The 26541-nt window shown below is 42.8% G+C and overlaps 1 protein-coding gene across 2 annotated transcripts in view; it reads right to left on the bottom strand.

Annotated features, from left to right (window-relative positions):
• Positions 1-7222: 7222 nt before the first annotated feature.
• adra2a (adrenoceptor alpha 2A) overlaps positions 7223-26541 on the bottom strand; it is a 22424-nt gene continuing 3105 nt past the window's right edge. The window contains exons 2-3 of one of the 2 annotated variants that reach the window (XM_061880479.1): positions 16961-17602; positions 7223-16891 (exon numbers count right to left, since the gene is read on the bottom strand). In XM_061880479.1, coding sequence (XP_061736463.1) covers positions 16288-16891; positions 16961-17496 — 1140 coding nt within the window. In that variant the 5' untranslated portion in view covers positions 17497-17602 and the 3' untranslated portion in view covers positions 7223-16287. Of the gene's footprint in view, positions 17603-26541 lie in introns of both variants that reach the window. The other variant, XM_061880478.1, reaches the window with a different exon arrangement.

Consider the following 26541-nt stretch of genomic DNA (forward strand, 5'->3'; position numbering starts at 1 on the left):
CTGTAATCAGAGGTTCTCCAATGCTTGACGGCGAACTTTCACTTCCCAGACTTGTCTTCTTTCCGGGTTGTTCTGAAAGCAATTGAAAAGCTTTCCACAATTCTCTCGGGTGGACAACAGGGCATTTATAGACATAGAAAAACTAATGAAGGAGCACCACAAACACATCGCATTAGCTCAAAGTCGGTAGCAGTCATGGCGTCCTGCAGTCCCGTGAGTGCCTTTTGACCAATCATTGAGGGGATCGCCCGAAACCGAGTTGGTCATTGTCTCAAAGATTAAGCCATGCAAGTGCAAACGAGTTTGACATTGAAATCGGTGGTCAGATGAAACTAAAATAGAACTTTTTGATATAAACCCAACTCGTCATGATTGGAGGAAGAAGAATACTGAGTTGCATCCCAAGAACACCATACCTACTGTAAAGCATGGGGGTGGAAACATCATGCTTTGGGGCTGTTTTTTCTGCTAAGGGGACAGGACGATTGATCCGTGTTAAGGAAAGAATGAATGGGGCCATGTATCGTGAGATTTTGAGCCAAAACCTCCTTGGTGAGAGCTTTGAATGGTTGACCAAATACTTATTTTCCACCATAATTTACAAATACATTCTTAAAAATTCCTTAAAACACAGTTTTAAAAAAAAATGCCATGATTTTACTCAACAGAACAGCGCAAAAATATAAATTCAAAATATATTTTAGTTGATGAATAATACATCACATTGCGACGAGCGCATGTACGTCTGCGGAGCAGGGATCCCAGGTTATTTCTCGTCATATATTGCTCTAAACCAGCGTATTTCAACCACTAGTGTGGTTCTTCCTCCAAACACGACGAGTTGAGTTTATACCAAAATGGATACATGGATGATACAGCAGAGGATTGGGAGAATGTCATGTGGTCAGATGAAACCAAAATAGAACTATTTGGTATAAACTCAACTTGTCGTGTTTGGAGGAAGAAGAATACTGAGTTGCATCCCAAGAACACCATACCTACTGTAAAGCATGGGGGTGGAAACATCATGCTTTGGGGCTGTTTTTCTGCTAAGGGGACAGGACGATTGATCCGTGTTAAGGAAAGAATGAATGGGACCATGTATCGTGAGATTTTGAGCCAAAACCTCCTTCCATCAGTGAGAGCTTTGAATGGTTAAAGGGGAACATTATCACCAAACCTATGTAAGCGTCAATTTATACCTTGATGTTGAAGAAAAAAGACCATGTATTTTTTAAACCGATTTCCGAACTCTAAATGGGTGAATTTTGGCAAATTAAACGCCTTTCTGTTTATCGGTCTTTTAGCGATGACGTCAGAACGTGACGTCACCGAGGCAACACACCCGCCATTTTCATTTTCACATTACAAACACCGGGTCTCAGCTCTGTTATTTTCCGTTTTTTCGACTATTTTTTGGAACCTTGGAGACATCATGCCTCGTCGGTGTGTTGTCGGAGTGTGTAACAACACTAACAGGGACGGATTCAAGTTGCACCACTGGCAAGAAATCTTCCGCCAGACCCCCATTGAATTTGCCAGAGTGTCTCCACATTTGACCGGCGATGCTAAGACAGAAATGGCACAGAGATGTATGCATAACCTGCAGATGCATTTGCAACGATTAAGTCAACGAAATCACAAAGGTGAGTTTTGTTGATGTTGTTGACTTATGTGCTAATCAGACATATTTGGTGGCAGCATGACTGCCAGCTAATCGATGCTAACATGCTACGCTAATTGATGCTAACATGCTATTTACGCTAGCTGAATGTACATTTGAAACTAGATACCCACATTTATTGCGAAACAAACACTTACCAATCGACAGATTTAAGTTGCTCCAGTGTCACAAGATGCGAAAGTCCTGATCGTTTGGTCCGCACATTTTACCGGCGATGCTAATAAGGCAGCCATGCTATGGGCCACTTCATTAGGTACACCCACGCTATGGCCGAATAGCGTCAATAGCTTCAATTTCTTCTTCAATTTCGTTTTCGCTATCTGCCTCCATACTCCGACCATCTGTTTCAATACATGCGTAATCTGTTGAATCGCTTAAGCCGCTGAAATCCGAGTCTGAATCCGAGCTAATGTCGCTATGGTAACCGCCATGTTGTTTGTATTGGCAGCCCTGTATGACGTCACAGGGAAATGGATAATGGTTTCGAAGACAGCGAAAATAAGGCCCTTTAAAACTTTATTTAGGGATATTCCGGGGCGGTAAAATTTTGAAAAAAACTTCAGAAAATCCAACAAGCCACTGGGAACTGATTTTTATTGCTTTTAACCCTTTTGAAATTGTGATAATGTTCCCCTTTAACCAAATACTTATTTTCCACCAAATAAATTCTTTAAAATTCCTACAATGTGAATTCCTGGATTTTCTTTTCACATTCTGTCTCTCACAGTTGAAGTGTACCTATGATGAAAATTACAGACCTCTGTCATCATTTTAAGTGGGAGAACTCGCACAATCGGTCGCTGACTAAATACTTTTTTGCCCCACCGTATCTCTCAGGAAACCATATGTCTGTCACCCCGCATCAAAGTGTGGTCTTGAGTCACTTTGACCGGCGGTATAAGAATCGATCAATCAATCAATGTTTATTTATATAGCCCCAAATCACAAATGTCTCAAACCATTACGACTACAACATCCACGGAAGAACCCACAAAAGGGCAAGGAAAACTCACACCCAGTGGGCAGGGAGAATTCACATCCAGTGGGACGCCAGTGACAATGCTGACTATGAGAAACCTTGGAGAGGACCTCAGATGTGTGCAACCCCCCCCCCCTCTAGGGGACCGAAAGCAATGGATGTCGAGCGGGTCTAACATGATACTGTGAAAGTTCAATCCCTAGTGGCTCCAACACAGCCGCGAGAGTTCAGTTCAAGCGGATCCAAGACAGCAGCGAGAATCCCGTCCACAGGAAACCATCTCAAGCGGAGACAGCAGCGAGAGTCCCGTCCACAGGAAACCATCTCAAGCGGAGGCGGATCAGCAGCGTAGAGATGTCCCCAACCGATACAGGCGAGCGGTCCATCCTGGGTCTCGACTCTGGACAGCCAGTACTTTCAGTTCTAGGGACGGCGTGGCGCAGTGGTAGAGTGGCCGTGCGCAACCCGAGGGTCACTGGTTCAAATCCCACCTAGAACCAACCTCGTCACGTCCGTTGTGTCCTGAGCAAGACACTTCACCCTTGCTCCTGATGGGTGCTGGTTAGCGCCTTGCATGGCAGCTCCCTCCATCAGTGTGTGAATGTGTGTGTGAATGGGTAAATGTGGAAGTAGTGTCAAAGCGCTTTGAGTACCTTGAAGGTAGAAAAGCGCTATACAAATACAACCCATTTATACAAGTACAACCCATACTTCATCCATGGTCATCGGACCGGACCCCCTCCACAAGGGAGGGGGGCACAAAGGAGGAAAAAAAGAAGCGGCAGATCAACTGGTCTAAAAAGGAGGTCTCTTTAAAGTATACAGACGAGTTTTAAGGTGAGACTTAAGAACATCTTGGGCTGACTGATGGCCGACTTCCTCCCCCGCTCGACTGTTTACATGTTGAACTACACATTCTCCCACACCCCCGCCCTCTTTCTCACACACCCGCACGCCTGCAAGTGTGTCGACGTGCAGCGAGTCACACAGCAGCCTCTGGCGAGCAAGACGGCGGACGGATTAGCGGAGAAAACCGTAGGAAGCGTCGTTCATCTCCCCGAGAGACAGCTCGCTTAAAAAAATGCGTGACTGCCCAAGAAGGGAAGTTTTTTTTCATGCTGTCGTTCTTTTTTTTTTTTGTTTTTATCCACCACCGAGCAAGAGGGCGGGGGACAGCGCCGAGACATTCTGGTTTGACAGGCTGGCGGCCACAACAACACAAAGTGCAAATGAACCGCTACTTCTGTGATTTCTTGCTCCACAAACTCATAACATACTTTTGGATTCACAGAGATAACCCCTTCGAGCCGCCCGGATGATGAAACAAAACAACTCCCCCTTCTTTAATCCAAAACATGATTAATTCAGGGCCCGGAGAATATTTACACATGTTTCATCCCGGCTCATTAGGAAGACTCTTGTTTTAATTGCTTGCAAAAGGTCAGACCCACTGCTGGGTTTGCTCTTATTCTTCTTAGAGGAAGTCTCAAAAGGTCGCTCATGGCTTCTAATTTCATGAACAACTGAAAATTTGATTGGCCACCAATCCTTATCGGACTATTTTTCGTGAAACATTGCATGTCCATACACAGTGTGGAGCCGCTTCCCTGAGTTAATCACCATCACCTCTATTGCGGAGAATAAATTCAATTTCTTAGTACTAAAGTTAAAGTACCAAATTACCCTCTGCGTTCGACCCATCCCCTTGTTCCACCCCCAAGGGAGGTGAGGGGAGCAGTGAGCAGCAGCGGTATTACATTTAACTCAGGTTGTTTAGAAATATTATTTATGAATCAAATACACTGCATAAGAAATGACAAAAAAATAAATGTACATGCTAAAACAAACTCATTTAATTATCAATTTGTTTTTTAATAAAATATCAAAAATAAGTGCAAATGAAAATACAGATTCACCACTTTAGTCATATTTTTTTGCGCTTAAAAAACTTCTCTATGACTTTAGCGCCAGACTTTTTCTGTTTGTTGGATATTGTCATTACTGCCACAAGTTGTAGAAAAGTGTATTACAACTGAATACTGCTGCGGCCCATACGGCCCTCGAGGGGGCGCTCTTGGCCAACAATGAGCCCCAGCCCTATGGTTAAGAAACACTGGTCTATTTAACTGGTGGCCTGCAAGTCCAGTACCAAAAACTTGTGAGAGACTCACTTTTTTTGCGGCAGATTCTTAAAAACAGCTCTTGTAAGTCTGACAAAATAAATACACCAAAATCCAATGTCTACTGTAGAGGACGAAGATTTTCAGGAATACACAAAAAAAAACTAACAGTAAAAGGAGAAGTCCGGACACCTGGTCCCAAGTTTTCTGGAAATGTGGTCCCCAAAACAACTTAGTTGAATAGGCTTAGCCGAGAGCTTGGGGACCACTCATATATTACATAATCTTACTCTGTATTTACATTTAACTCAGGTTGTTTAGAAATATTTTTTACGAATCAAATACACTGCATAAGAAATTACTCATAAAAAACTGACAAATAAATGTACATAAAATTATTTTGTGCTAAAGTAAACTCATTTAATTATCAATTTGTTTTTAACTAAACTGTCAATGTAATAAAAATGCAAACAAAAACACAGATTCCCTACTTTAGTCATATTTTTTGCGCTTAAAAAACTTCTTTATAACTTTCGCGCCAGACTTTTTCTGTTTGTTGGATATTGTCGTTACTGCCACAAGTGGTAGAAAAGAGTATTACAACTGAATACTGCTGCGGCCCATACGGCCTTTGAGGGGGCGCTCTTGGCCAACAATGGGCCCCAGCCCTATGGTTAAGAAACACTGATCTATTTAACTGGTGTCCTGCGAGTCCAGTACCAAAAACTTGTGAGAGACTCACTTTTTTGCGGCTCTGGTAACTTTGACAAAATAAATAGGACAAAATCCAATGTCTACTGTAGAGGACGACGACGATTTTCAGGAATATACAAAATAAGACTAATAGTAAAAGGAGAAGTCCGGACACCTGGTCCCAAGTTTTCTGGAAATGTGGTCCCCAAAACAACTTAGTTGAATAGGCTTGGTCGAGAGCGCGGGCACTACATAATCTTACCCTGTATTACATTCAAATCGGGTTGTTTCGAAATATTATTTACGAATACACTGCATAAGAAATGACTCATTAAAAACTGACAAATAAATGTACATACAATTATTTTGTGCTAAAATAAACTCATTTAATAATCAATTTGTTTTTAACTAAACTGTCAATATAATAAAAAATGCAAACAAAAATACAGATTCCCTACTTTAGTCATATTTTTTGCGCTTAAAAAACTTCTCTATAACTTTAGCGCCAGACTTTTTCTGTTTGTTGGATATTGTCGTTACTGCCACAAGTGGTAAAAAAGTGTATTACAACTGAATACTGCTGCGGCCCATTCGGCCTTTGAGGGGGCGCTCTTTGCCCAACAATGGGCCCCAGCCCTATGGTCAAAAAACACTGGTCTATTTAACTGGTGGCCTGCAAGTCCAGTACCAAAAACTTGACTCACTTTTTTTGCGGCAGATTCTTAAAAACAGCTCTTGTAAGTCTGACAAAATAAATACACCAAAATCCAATGTCTACTGTAGAGGACGACGATTTTAAGGAATATACAAAATAAGACTAATAGTAAAAGGAGAAGTCCGGACACCTGGTCCCAAGTTTTTTGGAAATGTGGTCCCCAAAACAACTTAGTTGAATAGGCTTGGTCGAGAGCTTGGGGACCACTCAAATATTACCCTGTGTTACATTTAAATCGGGTTGTTTAGAAATATTATTTACGAATACACTGCATAAGAAATGACTCATAAATAACTGACAAAAAATAAATGTACATACAATTACGTTGTACTAAAATAAACTCATTTAATTATCAATTTTTTTTTTTTTTAACTAAACTGTCAATGAAATAAAAATGCAAACGAAAATACAGATTCACCACTTTAGTCATATTTTTTTGCGCTTAAGAAACTTCTTTATCCAGACTGCCACAAGTTGTCAAAAAGTGTATTACAAGTAAGTACCGCCGAGGGCCTTACGAACCACAGCTGAGAAACAGATATATTTTGGGCACTTGGTTAAGAAACACTGAATGAAACAACAACACTGTTGATTGTGTAGTGTACATGTAGGAGGAGGGCACATCGATCCATAAATAGGTGGTGATGATACCAAGGGTAGTATCAGTATATGATCGATGTGTATATATTCACAAAATATTTATGTTTGAAAACTGAGAATATTTACCTAAACACAGGAGGACTATGAGAGCAAAAATGATTCAAATGAATAATAAATAGTAGTTTGTGTACTATTTGAATGGTTTGATCCACAAATTACACAAAATAAAGAATTAGGAATTAGTTAAAATAGTGTTGATATTAGTAAACTCTCAATAGCATTAATAAATTAAATAAAAATCTCAGCCGGTTTTATTCGTGGATGATCGGTATCGGAATCGGCAGCATAACAACATGGGAACATTTGTAGATAAAATAATGTCTTCCATTTCTGCAGTTTTTCCTCCGTTCAAATAAATTCACATCACCATATTGATAATACAATCTGCTCTGGATATGGGTTTTTATTTTCCCCCGTATTTTGATCACCATTGTTAACACCATTGCAACCAATGTTCATATTGTACAAAATGGCACAATTCAGTATCCATGACAATAATGAGGCGGAAGTGAAATAAGAGAAATGCCATCCACCTAATTATATATATAAAAAAAAAAATCAAAAAAAAAAAAAAAAAACATCAATGTACAAATACAATTACTGCTGAGTGTTATTGGGCTCCGTGTTGAAGCTGTCAGAGATAGTTTTTTTTTTTTTTTTTTTTTTCAAATTCAAAGAAATGGAGCTAATGGCGCGTGTGAAGCTCGTTTTGTAAAAGCCTCTCAGACTGTGGCATGAAACGTGGCGGGATGGGGGGGTGGAGGTGGGTACCCCCACCCTGCAATGTTTGAGGGGATGCAGCATTTCAAGGCATGACACAAAGTAATATACAGTCATAGTGAGCATCATTTCAAAAAAAAAAAAAAAAGAAAATCATATTTGCAACTCCATGTACAGTGGACATTTCTCCCGTCCAAAGGCAAAACCCAGTAACTCAATTTTGGTCAAAACTGAGCTGATAAACTTTTTTGGTTTGTTTTGTTTTTTGTTCCAGTACTTGTATTGGACTCGGGTGTGCATGTAATAAGTGTCCTGATCCGATATTGATGTCGGACGTGGGGCCGTTATCGGATTATGTCAACTTGCATCTAAAAGCTCCGATAAAAGCACTCCCGTCCAAAGGCAAAACCCAGTAACTAAATTTTGGTCAAAACTGAGCTGATAAAAATTTTGGAGTTCCTAGGTGATATGCTTTACATTAGTGTATGCGATATTGTAACTTGTTCCGTAAGTAAGCTGTTACCTAGCAACTACCACATAACCGCGTAGATACAACAGAAAAACCTAGTATCTCAAGGGACCCATCGGAGCTTCTTTGTCAGTCGCCTTATTGTCGTTAATGAGACATTTGCACGAATGGGGGCCGACGGTCAACCTGATTATGTGATATTATGGCACGAGGGGATATTTGGAAGATTGGCCCAGGACGTTGCGAGCACCTTCATTAAATGTATTGTTCTTGATTCTTCCCCTTGCATACTCTTTTGGGCAGATAACTGTGGAGGTCAAAATAAAAACTGGACGCAGAATGTGCAAACGCAGAATGGGGGCCCACCCGAGATTGTGATAAAATATCTGGAGAAAGGGCACACGTTCATGAGAGCAGATTCAATCCATGGCTCAATCGGCAAGAAAATGAAAGTTCAAGAAAACATCTATACGTTTGATGACTTTGTAGATCTTTGTAAGACAGCATCAAGATAGATTGGTTTTCCTTTGTTTTCTCAAAATCAGCTAGAAGTGAGTTACTAGGTTTTGCCTTTGGACGGGAGACATGAAGTTTGGAGCTCTTTAGCAACTGACTGTATTTGCACTATGCACTTCAGCATCCGCTGACCCCTCTGTGCCAGTATACGTGGCCTACCACTTGGTGGCTGAGTTGCTGTTGTTCCCAAACTCTTCCATTTTCTTATAATAAAGCCGACAGGGAATCAACACCTCCAAGTCCGAGTCCGTGGTTCGACGTTGCGAGCACCTTCATTAAATGTATTGTTCTTGATTCTTCCCCTTGCATACTCTTTTGGGCGGATAACTGTGGAGGTCAAAATAAAAACTGGACGCAGAATGGGGCCCACCCGAGATTGTGATAAAATATCTGGAGAAAGGGCACACGTTCATGAGAGCAGATTCAATCCATGGCTCAATCGGCAAGAAAATGAAAGCTGAAGAAAACATCTATACCTTTGATGACTTTGTAGATCTTTTGTAAGACAGCATCAAGATAGATTGATTTTCCTTTGTTTTCTGAAAAAAAACAGCTAGAAGTGAGTTACTAGGTTTTGCCTTTGGACGGGAGATGTGTTGTTGCTCTATTTCAGGGGTCGGCAACCTTTACCACTCAAAGAGCCATTTTGACCCGTTTCACAAAGTAAAGAAAACAATGGGAGCCACATGATGAAATAATACTGCATACAGAGTTTTTTTCTGCTTTGTGCTATGTATAAACCAAGGGTCTCAGACCCTTAATATGAAAATGAAATGTTAGTGCGGCCCGCGAATTTTATATGAATGCCACTCGACAGCGTCACACCTGCCGACCCTCCCAATTTTCCCGGGAGACTTCCAAATTTCAGAGTAATTATTCCCTCAAATGTCCGCTGGTGTTTACCCATTTAACAAAAATAAGGGCGTACAATGATGGCACTACCGCTAGCGCCCTCTACAGCTTGTAAAAATAGCTTGCCAGCCCAAAGAAATGTTTTACCAGGCTTTTGCAGACATACGTAAGAGACTGCAAGGCGTGCTTATTCAACAGCCATACAGGTCACACTGAGGATGGCCGTTTAAACAACTTTAGCACGCTTACTAATATGCGCCACACTGTGAACCCACACCAAACAAGAATGACAAACACATTTCAGGAGAACATCCACACTATAACATTCTCTTCTATGTCCCACTCTCCCTTGTGGAGGGGGTCCGGTCCGATCCAGTGGCCATGTACTGCTTGCCTGTGTATCGGCTGGGGACATCTCTGCGCTGCTGATCCGCCTCCGCTTGGGATGGTTTCCTGCTGGCTCCGCTGTGAACGGGACTCTCGCTGCTGTGTTGGATCCGCTTTGGACTGGACTCTCGCGACTGTGTTGGATCCATTATGGATTGAACTTTCACAGTATCATGTTGGACCCGCTCGACATCCATTGCTTTCCTCCTCTCCAAGGTTCTCATAGTCATCATTGTCACCGACGTCCCACTGGGTGTGAGTTTTCCTTGCCCTTATGTGGGCCTACCGAGGATGTCCTAGTGGTTTGTGCAGCCCTTTGAGACACTAGTGATTTAGGGCTATATAAGTAAACATTGATTGATTGATTGATTGATAACCCAACATAAACACGACAGAACAAATACCCAGAATACCCAGCTACCACCAACCCCGCCACCCCTCCGTGCGTCGGTTGAGGTGGGCGGTGTTGGGTTGGTGGTAGCTGGGTATTCTGGGTATTTGTTCTGTCGTGTTTATGTTGGGTTATAGTGCGGATGTTCTCCTGAAATGTGATAATCATTCTTGTTTGGTGTGGGTTCACAGTGTGGCGCATATTAGTAAGAGTGCCAAAGTTGTTTACATCACAGCCCTCAGTGTGACCTGTATGGCTGATGAACAAGTATGCGCTCAGATAGAGGTCGCATCCAAAATGTGACGGAGATAGCATGGTGAAAATTCTGGTGTGATGACATGTAGAGAAAGTTTTAAGAGGCATTGGCATCACGGCACGCCCTCAAAGGTGATGTCTGGGTGAAAATCGAAAAATGTTTACACGGGCGATTTCTGATAGAGACACTAAAATTTGGAACTCTACCGGATTTCCCTGGGCGGTCGGCAGGTATGCGGCTGAGCCACATCAGAGTGGTCGAAGAGCCGCGGGTTGCCGACCCCTGCTCTTTTTCTACTCCATCCATTTTCTACCGCTTGTCCCCTTTGGGGTGGCGGGGGGTGCTGGAGCCTATCTCAGCTGCATTCGGGCGGTACGCGGGGTACACCCTGTCAGGTTATTATGCAGTACAGGCCGAAAGTTTGGATACATCTTCTCATTCAATGCATTTTCTTTATTTTCATGACTATTTACATTGTAGATTGTCACTGAAGGCATCAAAACTATGACACCTGTGAAGTGAAAACCATTTCAGGTGACTACCTCTTGAAGCTCATGGAGAGAATGCCAAGAGTGTGCAAAGCAGTAATCAGAGCAAACGGTGGCTATTTTGAAGAAACTAAAATATAAAACATGTTTTCAGTTATAGAGCTGGTCCACAGTTCCACGACCAGGATTAGGGTTAGGGTTAACCCTAACCCTAACGGCAGGGTTCTTGAGGGTGCATGGGAGTTTGCCCAACCAGTCTACATGTGCTTTGTGGACTTGGAGAAGGCATTCGACCGTGTCCCTCGGGAAGTCCTGTGGGGAGTGCTCAGAGAGTATGGGGTATCGGACTGTCTTATTGTGGCGGTCCGCTCCCTGTATGATCAGTGCCAGAGCTTGGTCCGCATTGCCGGCAGTAAGTCGGACACGTTTCCAGTGAGGGTTGGACTCCGCCAAGGCTGTCCTTTGTCACCGATTCTGTTCATAACTTTTATGGACAGAATTTCTAGGCGCAGTCAAGGCGTTGAGGGGTTCCGGTTTGGTGGCCGCGGGATTAGGTCTCTGCTTTTTGCAGATGATGTGGTCCTGATGGCTTCATCTGACCGGGATCTTCAGCTCTCACTGGATCGGTTTGCAGCCGAGTGTGAAGCGGCCGGAATGAGAATCAGCACCTCCAAGTCCGAGTCCATGGTTCTCTCCCGGAAAAGGGTGGAGTGCCATCTCCGGGTTGGGGTGGAGACCCTGCCCCAAGTGGAGGAGTTCAAGTACCTAGGAGTCTTGTTCACGAGTGGGGGAAGAGTGGATCGTGAGATCGACAGGCGGATCGGTGCGGCGTCTTCAGTAATGCGGACGTTGTACCGATCCGTTGTGGTGAAGAAGGAGCTGAGCCGGAAGGCAAAGCTCTCAATTTACCGGTCGATCTACGTTCCCATCCTCACCTATGGTCATGAGCTTTGGGTCATGACCGAAAGGATAAGATCACGGGTACAAGCGGCCGAAATGAGTTTGGGGCTCTCCCTTAGAGATAGGGTGAGAAGCTCTGCCATCTGGGAGGAACTCAAAGTAAAGCCGCTGCTCCTTCACATCGAGAGGAGCCAGATGAGGTGGTTCGGGCATCTGGTCAGGATGCCACCCGAACGCCTCCCTAGGGAGGTGTTTAGGGCACGTCCAACCGGTAGGAGGCCACGGCGAAGACCCAGGACACGTTGGGAAGACTATGTCTCCCGGCTGGCCTGGGAACGCCTCGGGATCCTCCGGGAAGAGCTAGACGAAGTGGCTGGGGAGAGGGAAGTCTGGGTTTCCCTGCTTAGGCTGCTGCCCCCGCGACCCGACCTCGGATAAGCGGAAGAAGATGTTTTACCTTTTTTTGTTAAGTACATAACTCCACATGTGTTCATTCATAGTGTTGATGCCTTCAGTGACAATCTACAATGTAAATAGTCATGAAAATAAATAAAACGCATTGAATGAGGAGAAGGTGTGTCCAAACTTTTGGCCTGTACTGTTATGTGAAAGATTAATGTCCACTGCAGAAGACGTCGGTCCTCAGGGTGTCCCATTTTTTTTTAAGTGTCTCCATCGTCATGACGATTGCTATTAGCTGTCCTTCACCTGGAGTGTGTTGACCAGCTGTAATTCTTAAAGGGGTCATATTATGCAACTTTTCTTACTCGTTGGTACCTATTTTTATGTTTTTGGTATCCTCTTTAGTCCTGCATTTTTTTTTTTTTTTACTTTATGTCAAAATTATTGAAATGTTTTTTCCCCCTTTTTTGGGGGGGGGGTAATTAGTATTTAGCCTGAGTTCCATCAGCAGATATCTCGGTAAAGATTTATCCGAAAACCTGCACGAGTGCGCCATTTTTATTTTTTGCAGTTGTAGCCCTAACAAAAACAGACAGCTGTACTCAAGACGGCATTGAATCGTGGAGACGGTTTCGACAATTCCTGGCAACGGTGGGTAGAATGAAGCTGTAAGTCCAGTCACCGTAGATCAGGGGTGTCAATCTCATTTTAGATCGGGGGGCCACAAGGAGAAAAAAAATCTACTCCCAAGTGGTCCGGACTGGTAAAATCACGGCACGATAACTCCAAAATAAAGACAACTTCAGATCTTTGTTTAAAAATACAACAAGCACACTCTGAAAATGTACAAATCATAATCTTTTTGGTTGTTTTTTTTTTACACTTAGTATTCTATCTTTATTTGTCGTTATTTATATTTTCCGAATAAATTACGTGATAATGTTCATCGGTCAACTCATTGGTGTTAATTTTCAATCTATCAAGATTAATTACAGGATGTTATTTATGTAGTTTGATCAGTTTCCTCGACTGATGTACGAACATCGCGTGTTTTGTTTTGTACATATGAAGAAGAATTGCTATTGTGACATCTAGTGGACACATTTAGAACAGCGTTTTTTTTTTTTCATTCAAAAATTTCAGGTTAATTTTTATACATTTAGCAAACTCATTCCGCGGGCCGGTAAAACCTGTTCGTATGTTTGACACCCCTGCCATAGATGAAAACACGTGTAATAATACGTTAGCGACGTAGCATTGTTAGCTCAACCGGCCTCCAAGTAGATGAGATATAAACAGACTACTTATATTGTAATCTTTCGGCATGGACGCACATAGTCCTTTCAAAATGGACAATATAATAACACTTAACCTGTATACTTGAAGCTTTATGGACGGAAATTAACATCAAACATTCCAGATGCCTTTATCGTCTCGGTTCTGATGCTCCTTCGCTTACTTTTAGCCTTCTGTTACGTGACAGACTGAGTGCTAAAATAAAAAATACAAAAAGTTTATAGTTTTAGCTTATATTTGTCGGTAGTGTGCAGCTAACAACAGCATCCTTTGTAAGTGAGCTACTGTGTGGAACAATTTCCCTTGTGGACCAATAAAGTTTGTCTAAGTCGAAGGAAGGGGGCGTGGCCTGGAGGAGGGCTTTGGCACTTAAATAAGACCGCCCACAACACGGCTCATTTGAAAGGGTGTCAGAAAGTGGCTTCAAGATCGTCTGTAAAATCGATGCGGTACGTGTTATGTAGACCAGCGGTCCCCAACCTTTTTGTAGCTGCGAACCGGTCAATGCTTGATAAGTTGTCCCGCGGTTAAGGTTAGAGTTATGAAAAAGGGAGTTTTTTTGGGGGGTTGGTGCACTAATTGTAAGTGTATCTTGTGTTTCTTAAGTTGATTTAAGTACAAACCCCGTTTCCATATGAGTTGGGAAATTGTGTTCGATGTAAATATAAACAGAATACAATGATTTGCAAATCCTTTTCAACCCATATTCAGTTGAATATGCTACAAAGACAACATATTTGATGTTCAAACTGATAAACATTTTTTCTGTTGTTGCAAATAATCATTAACTTAAGAATTTGATGCCTGCAACACGTGACAAAGAAGTTGGGAAAGGTGGCAATAAATACTGATAAAGTTGGGGAATGCTCATCAAACACTTATATGGAACATCCCACAGGTGTGCAGGCTAATCGGGAACCGTTGGGTGCCATGATTGGGTATAAAAGCAGCTTACCATAAATGCCAAGTAATTCAAAAACAAGGATGGGGCGCAAGTCACCAATTTGTAAGCTAATTGTCGAATAGTTTTTGAGCAACATTTCTCAAAAAGCTATTGCAAGGAATTTAGGGATTTTACCATCTACGGTCCGTGAAATCATCAAAAAGTTCAGAGAATCTGGAGAAAACACTGCACGTAAGCGATGATATTACGGACTTTTGATCCCTCAGGCCGTACTGCATCAAAAACCGACATCGGTGTGTAAAGGATATCATCATATGGGCTCAGGAACACTTCATAAAACCACTGTCAGTAACTACAGTTGGTCGCTACATCTGTAAGTGCAAGTTAAAACTCTACTATGCAAAGCAAAAGCCATTTATCAACAACATCCAGAAATGCCGCCGGCTTCTCCGGGCCCGAGATCATCTAAGATGGACCGATACGAAGTGGAAAGGTGTTCTGTGGTCTGACGAGTCCACATCTCAAATTATATTTGGAAAAAGAGGACGTGTGTCCTCCAGAACAAAGAGGAAAATAACCATCCAAATTGTTGTAGGCGCAAAGTTCAAAAGCCAGCATCTGTGATGGTGTGGGGGTGTATTAGTGCCCAAGGCATGGCTAACTTACACATCTGTGAAGGCACCATTAATGCTGAAAGGTACATACAGGTTTTGGAACAACATATGTTGTCATCCAAGCAACGTTATCATGGACGCTCCTGCTTATTTCAGCAAGACAAGTGTTACAACAGCCTGGCTTCGTAGTAAAAGAGTGTGGGTACTTTCCTGGCCCACCTGCAGTCCGGACCTGTCTCCCATGGAAAATGTGCAGCGCATTATGAAGCGTAAAATGTTGAACGGCTGAAGCTCCACATAAAACAAGAATGGTAAAGAATTCCACTTTCAAAGCTTCAATAATTAGTTTCCTCAGTTCCCAAACGTTTATTGTGAATTGTGAATTATATATATATAGCGCTTTTCTCTAATGACTCAAAGCACTTTACATAGTGAAACCCATTATCTAAGTTACATTTAAACCAGTGTGGGTGTCACTGGGAGCAGGTGGGTAAAGTGTCTTGCCCAAGGACACAACGGCAGTGACTAGGATGGCAGACGCGGGGATCGAACCTGGAACCCTCAAGTTGCTAGCACGGTCGCTCTACCAACCGAGCTATATTATTGAGTGTTGTTAAAAGAAAAGGGTGATGTAACACAGTGGTGAACATGTCCTTTCCCAACTACTTTGGCACGTGTTGCAGCTATTAAATTCTAAGTTAATTATTAGTTGCAAAAAAAAAAATAAGTTTCTGAGTTTGAACATCAAATATCTTGTCTTTGTAGTGCATTCAACTGAATATGGGTTGAAAAGGATTTGCAAATCATTGTATTCCGTTTATATTTACATCTAACACAATTTCCCAACTCATATGGAAACTGGATTTGTATGACTGTTTGATGGCATTTTAACTGTAAAATATAATATAATATATTTGCATTATGTTGATTTAATTTAAAAAAATAAATAAAATAAATTAATAAAAAATTATTACCAATCAAACCACGGCCTGGTGGTTGGGGACCACTGATGTAGACCACAAGGAACTGTTCTAGATATTGATTAAAAATCATAAGACCCCTTTCAAAAAAAACATGACTGGGACTTTTGTTTTATCTCAAAGTGTGGCCCAAAATACTGACCGGCCGAGAAGTCCAAAGATTGACTCAACGCTACGCCGACGCTCTCCAAGCAAGTCCCACCCGGATCACACGCATATGAAAGATGTGCAGATACCAGTATTTACAAGCGCGGCGGTCCGTCAGCCGTATCGTCTCATGTCCCTCCTGCAGAGGATCTTCTTGAAGGACCTGCGGAAGTCGTTGTTGAAGATGGTGTAGATGATGGGGTTGAGCGCGCTGTTGCAATAGCCGAACCAGAAGAAGAACTTGAAGAGGGTGTCCGGCACGGGGCAGGACTCGCACAGGGTCTGCAGCATGTACGTGAAGAAGAAGGGGAACCAGCAGATGACGAAGACGCCGATGACCACCGCCAGGACGAAGGTGAAGCGCTTCTCCCGGTTCTGCCGCCCCTTCCAGCGACTTCCCTTGGTGCTCTTCTTCTGCACTTCGCCGTCTCCCGGTTTGATTTTGCTCCTCCCCTTGGCCGCCTTCTTCTTCATGGAGCAGGGGTTTTTGACTTTGTGGTCGGAGGAGGACGACTCCTCTATGTCCACGCCGTTGACCTCGCCCTCTTTGCCGCCGACTCCTTCCTTCAGCTCGATGTCCTGCTGCTCCTTCAGCTTCTCGGCCTCGCCTGCAGCCGAGCCGTTCTCCTTCTGGTTCGAAGGCGCCATGGGCGACTTCTCCCTCCGCTTCCTGTCCCCCGGTGGCGCCCGTGTCCTCTTTTTGGCGATCTGGTAGATCCTGACGTAGACCAGCACCATGATTACGCAGGGGACGAAGAAGGAGCCGATGCAGGAGGAGATGACGTACCACTTGTCGTTATTGATCTTGCAAACCGGGTCCGCCTTGCTCTCCTCCTTCTCCATGGTGATGAGAGGCGGGAAGGAGATGACGGCCGCGATCACCCAAACGATGAAGATGATGCACTTGATGCGGCGCGGCGTCCTCTTCAGGTTGTACTCGATAGCCTGCGTGATGGACCAGTAGCGGTCCAGGCTGATGGCGCAGAGGTGCGCGATGGAGGCGGTGCAGAAAAGAACGTCGAGCGCCAGATAGATCTCACACCACACCTCGCCAAAGTACCAATATCCCATCAGCTCGTTGGCCAGGGAGAAGGGCATCACCAGGGTGGCCACCAGTATGTCCGCCGAGGCCAGAGACACCAGGAAGAGGTTCTGCGGCGCCCTCAGGGCCCGGCTGGTGAACACCGCTATCACCACCAGTACGTTTCCAAAGACCGTCAGCAGGATCATGACGCCCACCAGCACGCTGAGCGGCAAGGAGATGTGCAGGCTCAAGGGGGCGACCCCGGGGAGCGTCTGGTTGCTGGCGTTGTCAAACCCCATGGAGCCGGGTGGTCCCACTTCCTGTCTTAACGTCCATTAAAACCCACGAGGAAGGAGGCACTCGGCTGCAGAGGATATTAATCGCTCCTCATGGCGCACTTACTCTCTGAAAATATGAAGAGAAACAAAATCGCTGTTTAATGACCTTATATTCAATCAATCGATTATTTATATAGCCCTAAATCACTAGTGTCTCAACGACATCCTCAGGGCAAGGAAAACTCACACCCAGTGGGACGTCGGTGACAATGATGACTATGATACCCCTTGGAGAGGACCGCATATGTGGGCAAACCCGACCCTCTATGGCAGGGGTCGGCAACTTTCACCATTCAAAGAACCTTTTTGACCCGTTTCACAAAATAAAGAAGACAATGGGAGCCGCAACCTCTCTCACTATTGTCTGCTGATGGTCACCCAGACGACAATAATAAGGGCGTGCTATGAAGCCGTTGCCTTTGACGCCTTCTACAACATGTACACACAGCTTGCCAGCCTAGTAACATGTTGTACGTGGCTTTCGCTGACGCACGTACACTACTGCAAGGCATATAGTCAACAGCCATACAGGTTACACTGAAGGTTGTGGTAGAAACAACTTTAACACTCTTACTAATATGCGCCACACTGTGAACCCACACCAACACATTTCGGGAGAACATCCTGACAGTAACACAACATAAATGCAACATAACAATTACTCAGAATCCCAAGCATCCATGACTCTTGCAGGGCCCTCCGTGTGTTGTGGTTTAAAATATAGCCTGGTAATGTCATGGATGCTTGGGATTCTGGGTAATTGCTATGTTGCGTTCATGTTGGGTTACCGGGAGGCTGTTCTCCAGAAATGTGTTTGTCATTCTTGTTTGATGTGGGTTCACAGTGTGGCGCATCTTAGTAAGAGTGTTAAAGTTGTTTATATCGCAACCTTCAGTGTAACTTGTATGGCTGTTGACTATATGCCTTGCAATCTCGTACGTGTGACAATAGAAGCATCGAGATGCATGCGTCCGGCCGGCACGCAGATAGCAACGTGCAAAGGCGGGCGATGACATGTTGTAGAGGACGTTAAAAGTAAAGCCATCACGGTTATTGTAGTCTGAGTGAAAATCCGAGAATGTTAGCCCAAACACCCCCCCCCCCCCCCTCTCCCCACCGCCCCCCTCCGTGTGTTGTGGTTTAAAATATAGCCTGGTAATGTCATGGATGCTTGGGATTCTGGGTAATTGCTATGTTGTGTTTATGTTACCATGAGGATGTTCTCCCGAAATGTTTGTCATTCTTGTTTGGTGTGGGTTCACAGTGTGGCGCATATTAGTAAGAGTGTTAAAGTTGTTTATATCACAACCTTCAGTGTAACTTGTATGGCTGTTGACTATATGCCTTGCAATCTCGTACGTGTGACGATAGAAGCATCGAGATGCATGCGTCCGGCCGGCACGCAGATAGCAACGTGCAAAGGCGGGCGATGACATGTTGTAGAGGACGTTAAAAGTAAAGCCATCACGGTTATTGTAGTCTGAGTGAAAATCCGAGAATGTTAGCCCAAACACCCCCCCCCCCCCTCTCCCCACCGCCCCCTCCGTGTGTTGTGGTTTAAAATATAGCCTGGTAATGTCATGGATGCTTGGGATTCTGGGTAATTGCATTGTTGTGTTTATGTTACCATGAGGATGTTCTCCCGAAATGTTTGTCATTCTTGTTTGGTGTGGGTTCACAGTGTGGCGCATATTAGTAAGAGTGTTAAAGTTGTTTATATCACAACCTTCAGTGTAACTTGTATGGCTGTTGACTATATGCCTTGCAATCTCGTACGTGTGACGATAGAAGCATCGAGATGCATGCGTCCGGCCGGCACGCAGATAGCAAGGTGCGAAGGCGGGCGATGACATGTTGTAGAGGACGTTAAAAGTAAAGCCATCACGGTTATTGTAGTCTGAGTGAAAATCCGAGAATGTTAGCCCAAACACCCCCCCCACCTCTCCCCACCGCCCCCTCCGTGTGTTGTGGTTTAAAATACAGCCTGGTAATGTCATGGATGCTTGGGATTCTGGGTAATTGCTATGTTGCGTTTATGTTGGGTTACCGTGAGGATGTTCTCCCGAAACGTGTTTGTCATTCTTGTTTGGTGTGGGTTCACAGTGTGGCGCATATTAGTAAGAGTGTTAAAGTTGTTTATATCACAACCTTCAGTGTAACTTGTATGGCTGTTGACTATATGCCTTGCAATCTCGTACGTGTGACGATAGAAGCATCGAGATGCATGCGTCCGGCCGGCACGCAGACAGCAAGGTGTAAAGGCGGGTGATGACATGTTGTAGAGGACATTAAAAGTAAAGCCATCACGGTTATTGTAGTCTGAGTGAAAATCCGAGAATGTTAGCCCAAACCCCCCCCCCCTCTCTCCCCACCGCCCCCTCCGTGTGTTGTGGTTTAAAATATAGCCTGGTAATGTCATGGATACTTGGGATTCTGGGTAATTGCTATGTTGCATTTATGTTGGGTTACCGTGAGGATGTTCTCCCGAAATGTGTTTGTCATTCTTCTTTGGTGTGGGTTCACAGTGTGGCGCATATTAGTAAGAGTGTTAAAGTTGTTTATATCACAACCTTCAGTGTAACTTGTATGGCTGTTGACTATATGCCTTGCAATCTCGTACGTGTGACGATAGAAGCATCGAGATGCATGCGTCCGGCCGGCACGCAGATAGCAAGGTGCAAAGGCGGGCGATGACATGTTGTAGAGGACGTTAAAAGTAAAACCATCACGGTTATTGTAGTCTGAGTGAAAATCCGAGAATGTTAGCCCAAACACCCCCCCCCCCCCCTAATACAGAGTGGGCCAAAATTTTAAACTGAACAAAGCCGCGGGCCAAGGTTGAACAACTTAACCTTTTAATACTGAATTACTGAATTATAATTTTATATAGCGCTTTTTCTGTAGTGACTCAAAGCGCTTTACATAGTGAAACCCAATATCTAATTTTTACATTCAAACCAGTGTGGGTGGCACTGGGAGCAGGTGGGTAAAGTGTCTTGCCCAAGGACACAACGGCAGTGACTAGGATGGCTAAAGCGGGTATCGAACCTGCAACCCTCAAGTTGCTGGCACGGCCGCTCTACCAACCGAGCTATACCGCCCCAATAGGGACCCCAACAAGTTTGGCATTGAATATTGAACAAGCAAGACTTATATAACTTTATAGTGACATGCAAAATCCAGTTTAAAATAATACTAATAATTTAAAAATAGCAATGGCATATCAAATCAAATTTAAATAGAAATTGAATGCCTCTTTTCTATGAGCGGCCTTCTCAGGTAAATATCAAAATAAACTTTTCCCACAGGCTAATAATAAATTTGTATATTGTAGCGTCCAGGAAGAGATAGTGCTGCAAGGGTGGCCGGGTATTTGTTCTGCTGTGTTTATGTTGTGTTACGGTGCGGATGTTCTCCCGAAATTTGCTTGTCATTCTCGTTTAGTGTTAGGTCACAGCGTGGCGCATATTTGTAACAGTCTTAAAGTTGTTTATACGGCCACCCTCAGTGTGACCTGTATGGCTGTTGCATTGCATCCTTGTGTGTGTGTGTGTGTGTGTGTGTGTGTGTGTAAAAACCACATATGTCATGTAAATAGGTGACACGCTGTTTCTACGTAGGAAAAGCGGATGTGACGAAAGGTTTTAGTGGACGCTTGAGGCAGTGCCTTTAAGGCACGCCCCCAATATTGTTGTCCAGGTGGGAATCGGGAGAAATTTGGGAGAATGGTTGCCCCCTGGTTATTTTCTGGAGGGGCACTGAAATTTGGGAGTCTCCTTGGAAAATCAGGGGGTGAGGGTTAGCAAGTATGAGTATTAGCGGTGAATGCGGTGTTACAGCGACACCGCCGCTATATAACACCGGCGGGCCAGCTCCAATGTTAATTTGATATTGCCTCAAGGGCCAAATGAAAATTTGGCCCGCGGGCCAGAGTTTGACACCCATGGTTTAAGACATTCCGTGCCCATCAGTACATCACTGACTTTCTATGTCTCTACTCTTTAGGGCGCAGCCTCCGGTCTTCAGGCCAGGGTCTTCTAAAGCAGTGGTCCTCAAATGGGGGGACGCGTACCCCTGGGGGTACTTGAAGGTATGCCAAATGGTGCGTGAGATTTTTTTTTTTTTTTAAATATTCTAAAAATAGCAAAAAATTTAAATATCCTTTATAAATATATTTATTGAATAATACTTCAACAAAATATGAATGTAAGTTCATAAACTGTGAAAAGAAATGCAACAATGCAATATTCAGTGTTGACAGCTGGATTTGTTGTGGACATGTCCCATAAATATTGATGTTTAAGATTTCATTTTTTGTGAAGAAATGTTTAGGATTAAGTTCATGAATCCAGATGGATCTCTATTACAATCCCCAAAGAGGGCACTTTAAGTTGATGATTACTTCTATGTGTAGAAATCTTTATTTATAATAGACTCACTTGTTTATTTTTAAACAAGTTTTTAGTTATTTTTATATCTTTTTTTCCAAATAGTTTAAGAAAGACCACTACAAATGAGCAATATTTTGCACTGTTATACACTTTAATAAATCAGAAACTGATGACCTAGTGCTGTATTTTACTTCTTGATCAAAAATGCTTTGCTCTGATTAGGAAGTACTTGAATTAAAAAAAAAATTCCCAGGGGGTACATCACTGAAAAAAGGTTGACAACCACTAACAGTGCAAAATATTGCTCATTTGTAGTGGTCTTTCTTGAACTATTAGGAAAAAAAGATATAAAAATAACTAAATACTTGTTGAAAAATAAACAAGTGATTCAATTTTAAATAAAGATTTCTACACATAGAAGTAATCATCCACTTAAAGTGCCCTCTTTGGGGATTGTAATTGCGTTCAAAGGACTCCGGCTTATTAGTGATTCCTAAAGCCCAAAAAAAGTCTGCGGGCTATAGAGCGTTTTCCGTTCGGGCTCCAGTACTCTGGATGCCCTCCCGGTAACAGTTCGAGATGCTACCTCAGTAGAAGCATTTAAGTCTCACCTTAAAACTCATTTGTATACTCTAGCCTTTAGATAGACCTCCTTTTTAGACCAGTTGATCTGCCGTTTCTTTTCTTTTTCTCCTATGTCCCCCCGTCCCTTGTGGAGGGGGTCGGGTCCGATGACCATGGATGAAGTACTGGCTGTCCAGAGTCGAGACCCAGGATGGACCGCTCGCCTGTGTATCGGTTGGGGACATCTCTACGCTGCTGATCCGCCTCCGCTTGGGATGGTTTCCTGTGGACGGGACTCTCGTTGCTTTCTTGGATCCGCTTTGAACTGAACTCTCGCGGCTGTGTTGGATCCACTATGGATTGAACTTTCACAGTATCATGTTAGACCTGCTCGACATCCATTGCTTTCGGTCCCCTAGAGAGGGGGGGGGGCGGGGGGGGGTTGCCCACATTTGAGGTCCTCTCCAAGGTTTCTCATAGTCAGCATAGTCACTGGCGTCCCACTGGCTATAAATAAACATTGATTGATTGATTGATTGATTAATAGAGATCCATCTGGATTCATGAACCTTAATTCTAAACATTTCGTCACAAAAAAATTAATCTTTAACATCAATATTTATGGAACATGTCCACACAAAAATCTAGCTGTCAACACTGAATATTGCATTGTTGCATTTCTTTTCACAGTTTATGAACTTACATTCATATTTTGTAGAAGTATTATTATATAAATATATTTAGAAAGGATTTTTGAATTGTTGCTATTTTTAGAATATTTAAAAAAAAATCTCACGTACCCCTTGGCAATATTTATGGGACATGTCCACAAAAAATCTAGCTGTCAACACTGAATATTGCATTGTTGCATTTCTTTTCACAGTTTATGAACTTACATTCATATTTTGTTGAAGTATTATTCAATAAATATATTTATAAAGGATTTTTGAATTGTTGCTATTTTTAGAATATTTAAAAAAAAAATCTCACGTACCCCTGGGCAGACCTTCAAGTACCCCCAGGGGTACGCGTACCCCCATTTGAGAACCACTAGTATAGAGGAACTTGGACCACTGCAAACACAATAGCGGATCCTTGCATTGACATTTTAACCTTGCTAGCAAACATAGAACACAAAAGGTCCAAACGTGGGATTTGCATAACTGAAGCACTCTTCCAGGACCTCTATCCAGGCAGGAACAAGGCCTTGATACAACATTGGTTATATATACAGTTTGGACACACCTTCAACTCTTTCAATGGGTTTTCTTTGTTTTCATGACCATTTACATTGTAGATTGTCACTGAAGGCCTCACACCTATGAATGAACACATGTGAACAAAAAAAGGTAGAATAACTGAAAACATGTTTTATATTCTAGTTTCTTCAAAATAGCCATTTGTTTCGATTACTGCTTTGCACACTCTTGGCATCGTCTCAATGAGCTTCGAGCGCACCTGTGAAGAGAAAACCATTTAAGGTGACTACCTCTCGAAGCTCATCGAGAGAATGCCAAGAGTGTGCGAAAAAGTAATCAGAGGAAAGGCTGGATATTTTTGAAGAAACTATAATATAAAATATGATTTCAGTTATTTCACCTTCTCGATCGTCAAATAACGTCACAACCTGACATTGAATAAACGTTGTCAAAAAGCATGTAGTATTTTGTATTGTAGAATATTGGAAATGAACACATTTCAATAGTCGAATCAACGTCAAACCCCGACATTGATTAAACGTTGTCAAAAAACATTAGGTTTGAGTTGCTCAGAGTCAAGACCTAATTCTAGTTTTCAACGTTGTTTTAATGTCTTGTGCCTGCTGGGATAAATCTTCTTTTTGGCAGTTAGTTTTATTTTGCTATGCGATTTACCATATTTTCCGGACTATGGAGCACCCACAACATTTTTAAAAGAAAAAATATTTTTACATACGTATATTAGTTGCAGCCGCAGATATATACGTTGTGAAATTAGTTATTTACACAGAAATATTTTGTAAATGTTTATATATACATATTTTAATTGTTTGCAAACGGTGCCTATAACACCGTAGTAAAACGGCAAATCAAACAAAACAGAAGTCATTGTCATGGACCCTCCAGCTTCAGAAGCTAGCTCTCCAATCAGCTAAACTACCTCAATAATTCTACAGTGACTCTTTGGCGAATTTACTGAGGAATTTAAAAAATTCAAACAAAACAAAAAGAATAACATTGTAAGTTAATAATACTAACACGGACAGTCGTAAACATGTTAGCAAATTAGCTAATGCTAACGATGCTAGCTTGACTAAATTACGAATCTGCATGAAAACACTCAAATTAAACGTGACGGTTTAGTAAAACCTGGTGTATACTCTCTGGTGTGTGCTGTGATTGGTTAGTTTTTGAAGAGGAGGGTCCTAAACCACAGGAGAGCAGATATGGTGCTTGAAGTGCAAAATATTATTGCATGAAATAAAGCAACAATGAATAAATGTTTGCATGAAAACTTACACTGTGAGCTTATTATCTTGGTGCGCTCTAAGAAAATAATAACTGAATAAGTGAGTTTTTTTTCCAGTTTCACAATACTATTTTTAACTTTTATTGCCAATCTTGTGCTAACAACAGGTTCAATTCCCACACATAATCTTTCTCGTGCACACACGTCTTTTCATCTCAACACACTCAACACTTTTCATTCTCCGTCAACAATCTTTCAGGCGTAGAGATTAAAACCAGCATAATTTACAACAGTTATTTACCAGTTCTGTTTGTCTACAATTACACGATAGCACTCTCTTGTCCCACGACCAAATAATAGTAGCACTCTCTGGCGCGACTCGTTGAGAAGTTGCACAGTCCAACTTCGAACGTCATTTCCTCGGGTTTATAAAGTAAAACGTTCATTAAAAGTAAATTGAGTCCGAATGATTAGTTTGAGTATAAAAAAAGGTGGCAATGTCATTGTTGTGGTAAGTTTACAATAATAAAATTCAGTATCTAGTCAACGACAGCTGCAGTTGCTCCTTCTGGAGACACTGCCCCTTAGTGTTCTGTAAGACAATTACACGTCTGGCGCCACCCCCAGACGAGACAACTTTAAATCAAACATGGCCTCCATCCATCCATTTCCTATCGCCTATTCCCTTTGGGGTTGCGAGGGGCACCGGTGCCTATCTCAGCTACAATCGGGCGGAAGGCGGCGTACACCCTGGACAAGTCGCCCAAACAAGGCCTAAAGTATGAATTCCATTAGTTACATTGGAAAATGTACAAACGTTGCTTGGGAGTGATGAATGAAGAAACCACATGAGTAGAAACGTTATGGAAAAATACATAAAACGAAACAGCACTTGTACTTCAGGTTCAAGGTAGGGCTGGGCGGTATATGGATCTACTCAATATATCGCGGGTTTGTCTCTGTGCGATATAGAAAATGATTATATCGTGATATTTGAGTTTACGTTCTCACGCAGTTGCTTTTAGCTGCGGGCATTACACTGCATACGTTTCCCACTCTTTCTTGTCTCTCCTTCTCACAGAGACTTAAAACAAGCGCACCTTCTTACATAGAGTATGTAAGAAGCAGACAGGTAGCGACATGGTAACGTTAGCTGTGATGCTAATGGTAAAGTGCGGGGGGAAATACGAGAGAAAGAGGGTGCCAATCTGGTAACAAATGAAGGAAGAATCAAATCCCAAGAAAAACAGCACGGGGTGCATCGTCTGGCGGTGGTTTGGTTTCAAGCGGGAAGATGTCGGACAATTATGCGGCAAAGGCGTTGTTACAAAAAGTAGCGCCTGCAGCTAATGTGGCATCATTTGAAAAATCACCCGTTAGAGAATAAGGAGTGCTTGAAACCAACAAACTATTTCTAGATCAAAACCGTTTGAAAAAAATAGTCAACAACAGAAGGAGATAACCTCCGCAGGTCCCTACCAAATACCAAAGAACATAGACTATTTGATTTCCTATTATGCAGCTCATTTTTATTTGACACTTATTGAAATATTTTGTGTGACATCATGCACAAAAGTGCACTTTATTTGTTTTAAACTATCGT

The sequence above is a fragment of the Nerophis ophidion genome, linkage group LG20 (genome assembly GCF_033978795.1).
Source record: "Nerophis ophidion isolate RoL-2023_Sa linkage group LG20, RoL_Noph_v1.0, whole genome shotgun sequence".
NCBI classification, from domain to species: domain Eukaryota; kingdom Metazoa; phylum Chordata; class Actinopteri; order Syngnathiformes; family Syngnathidae; genus Nerophis; species Nerophis ophidion.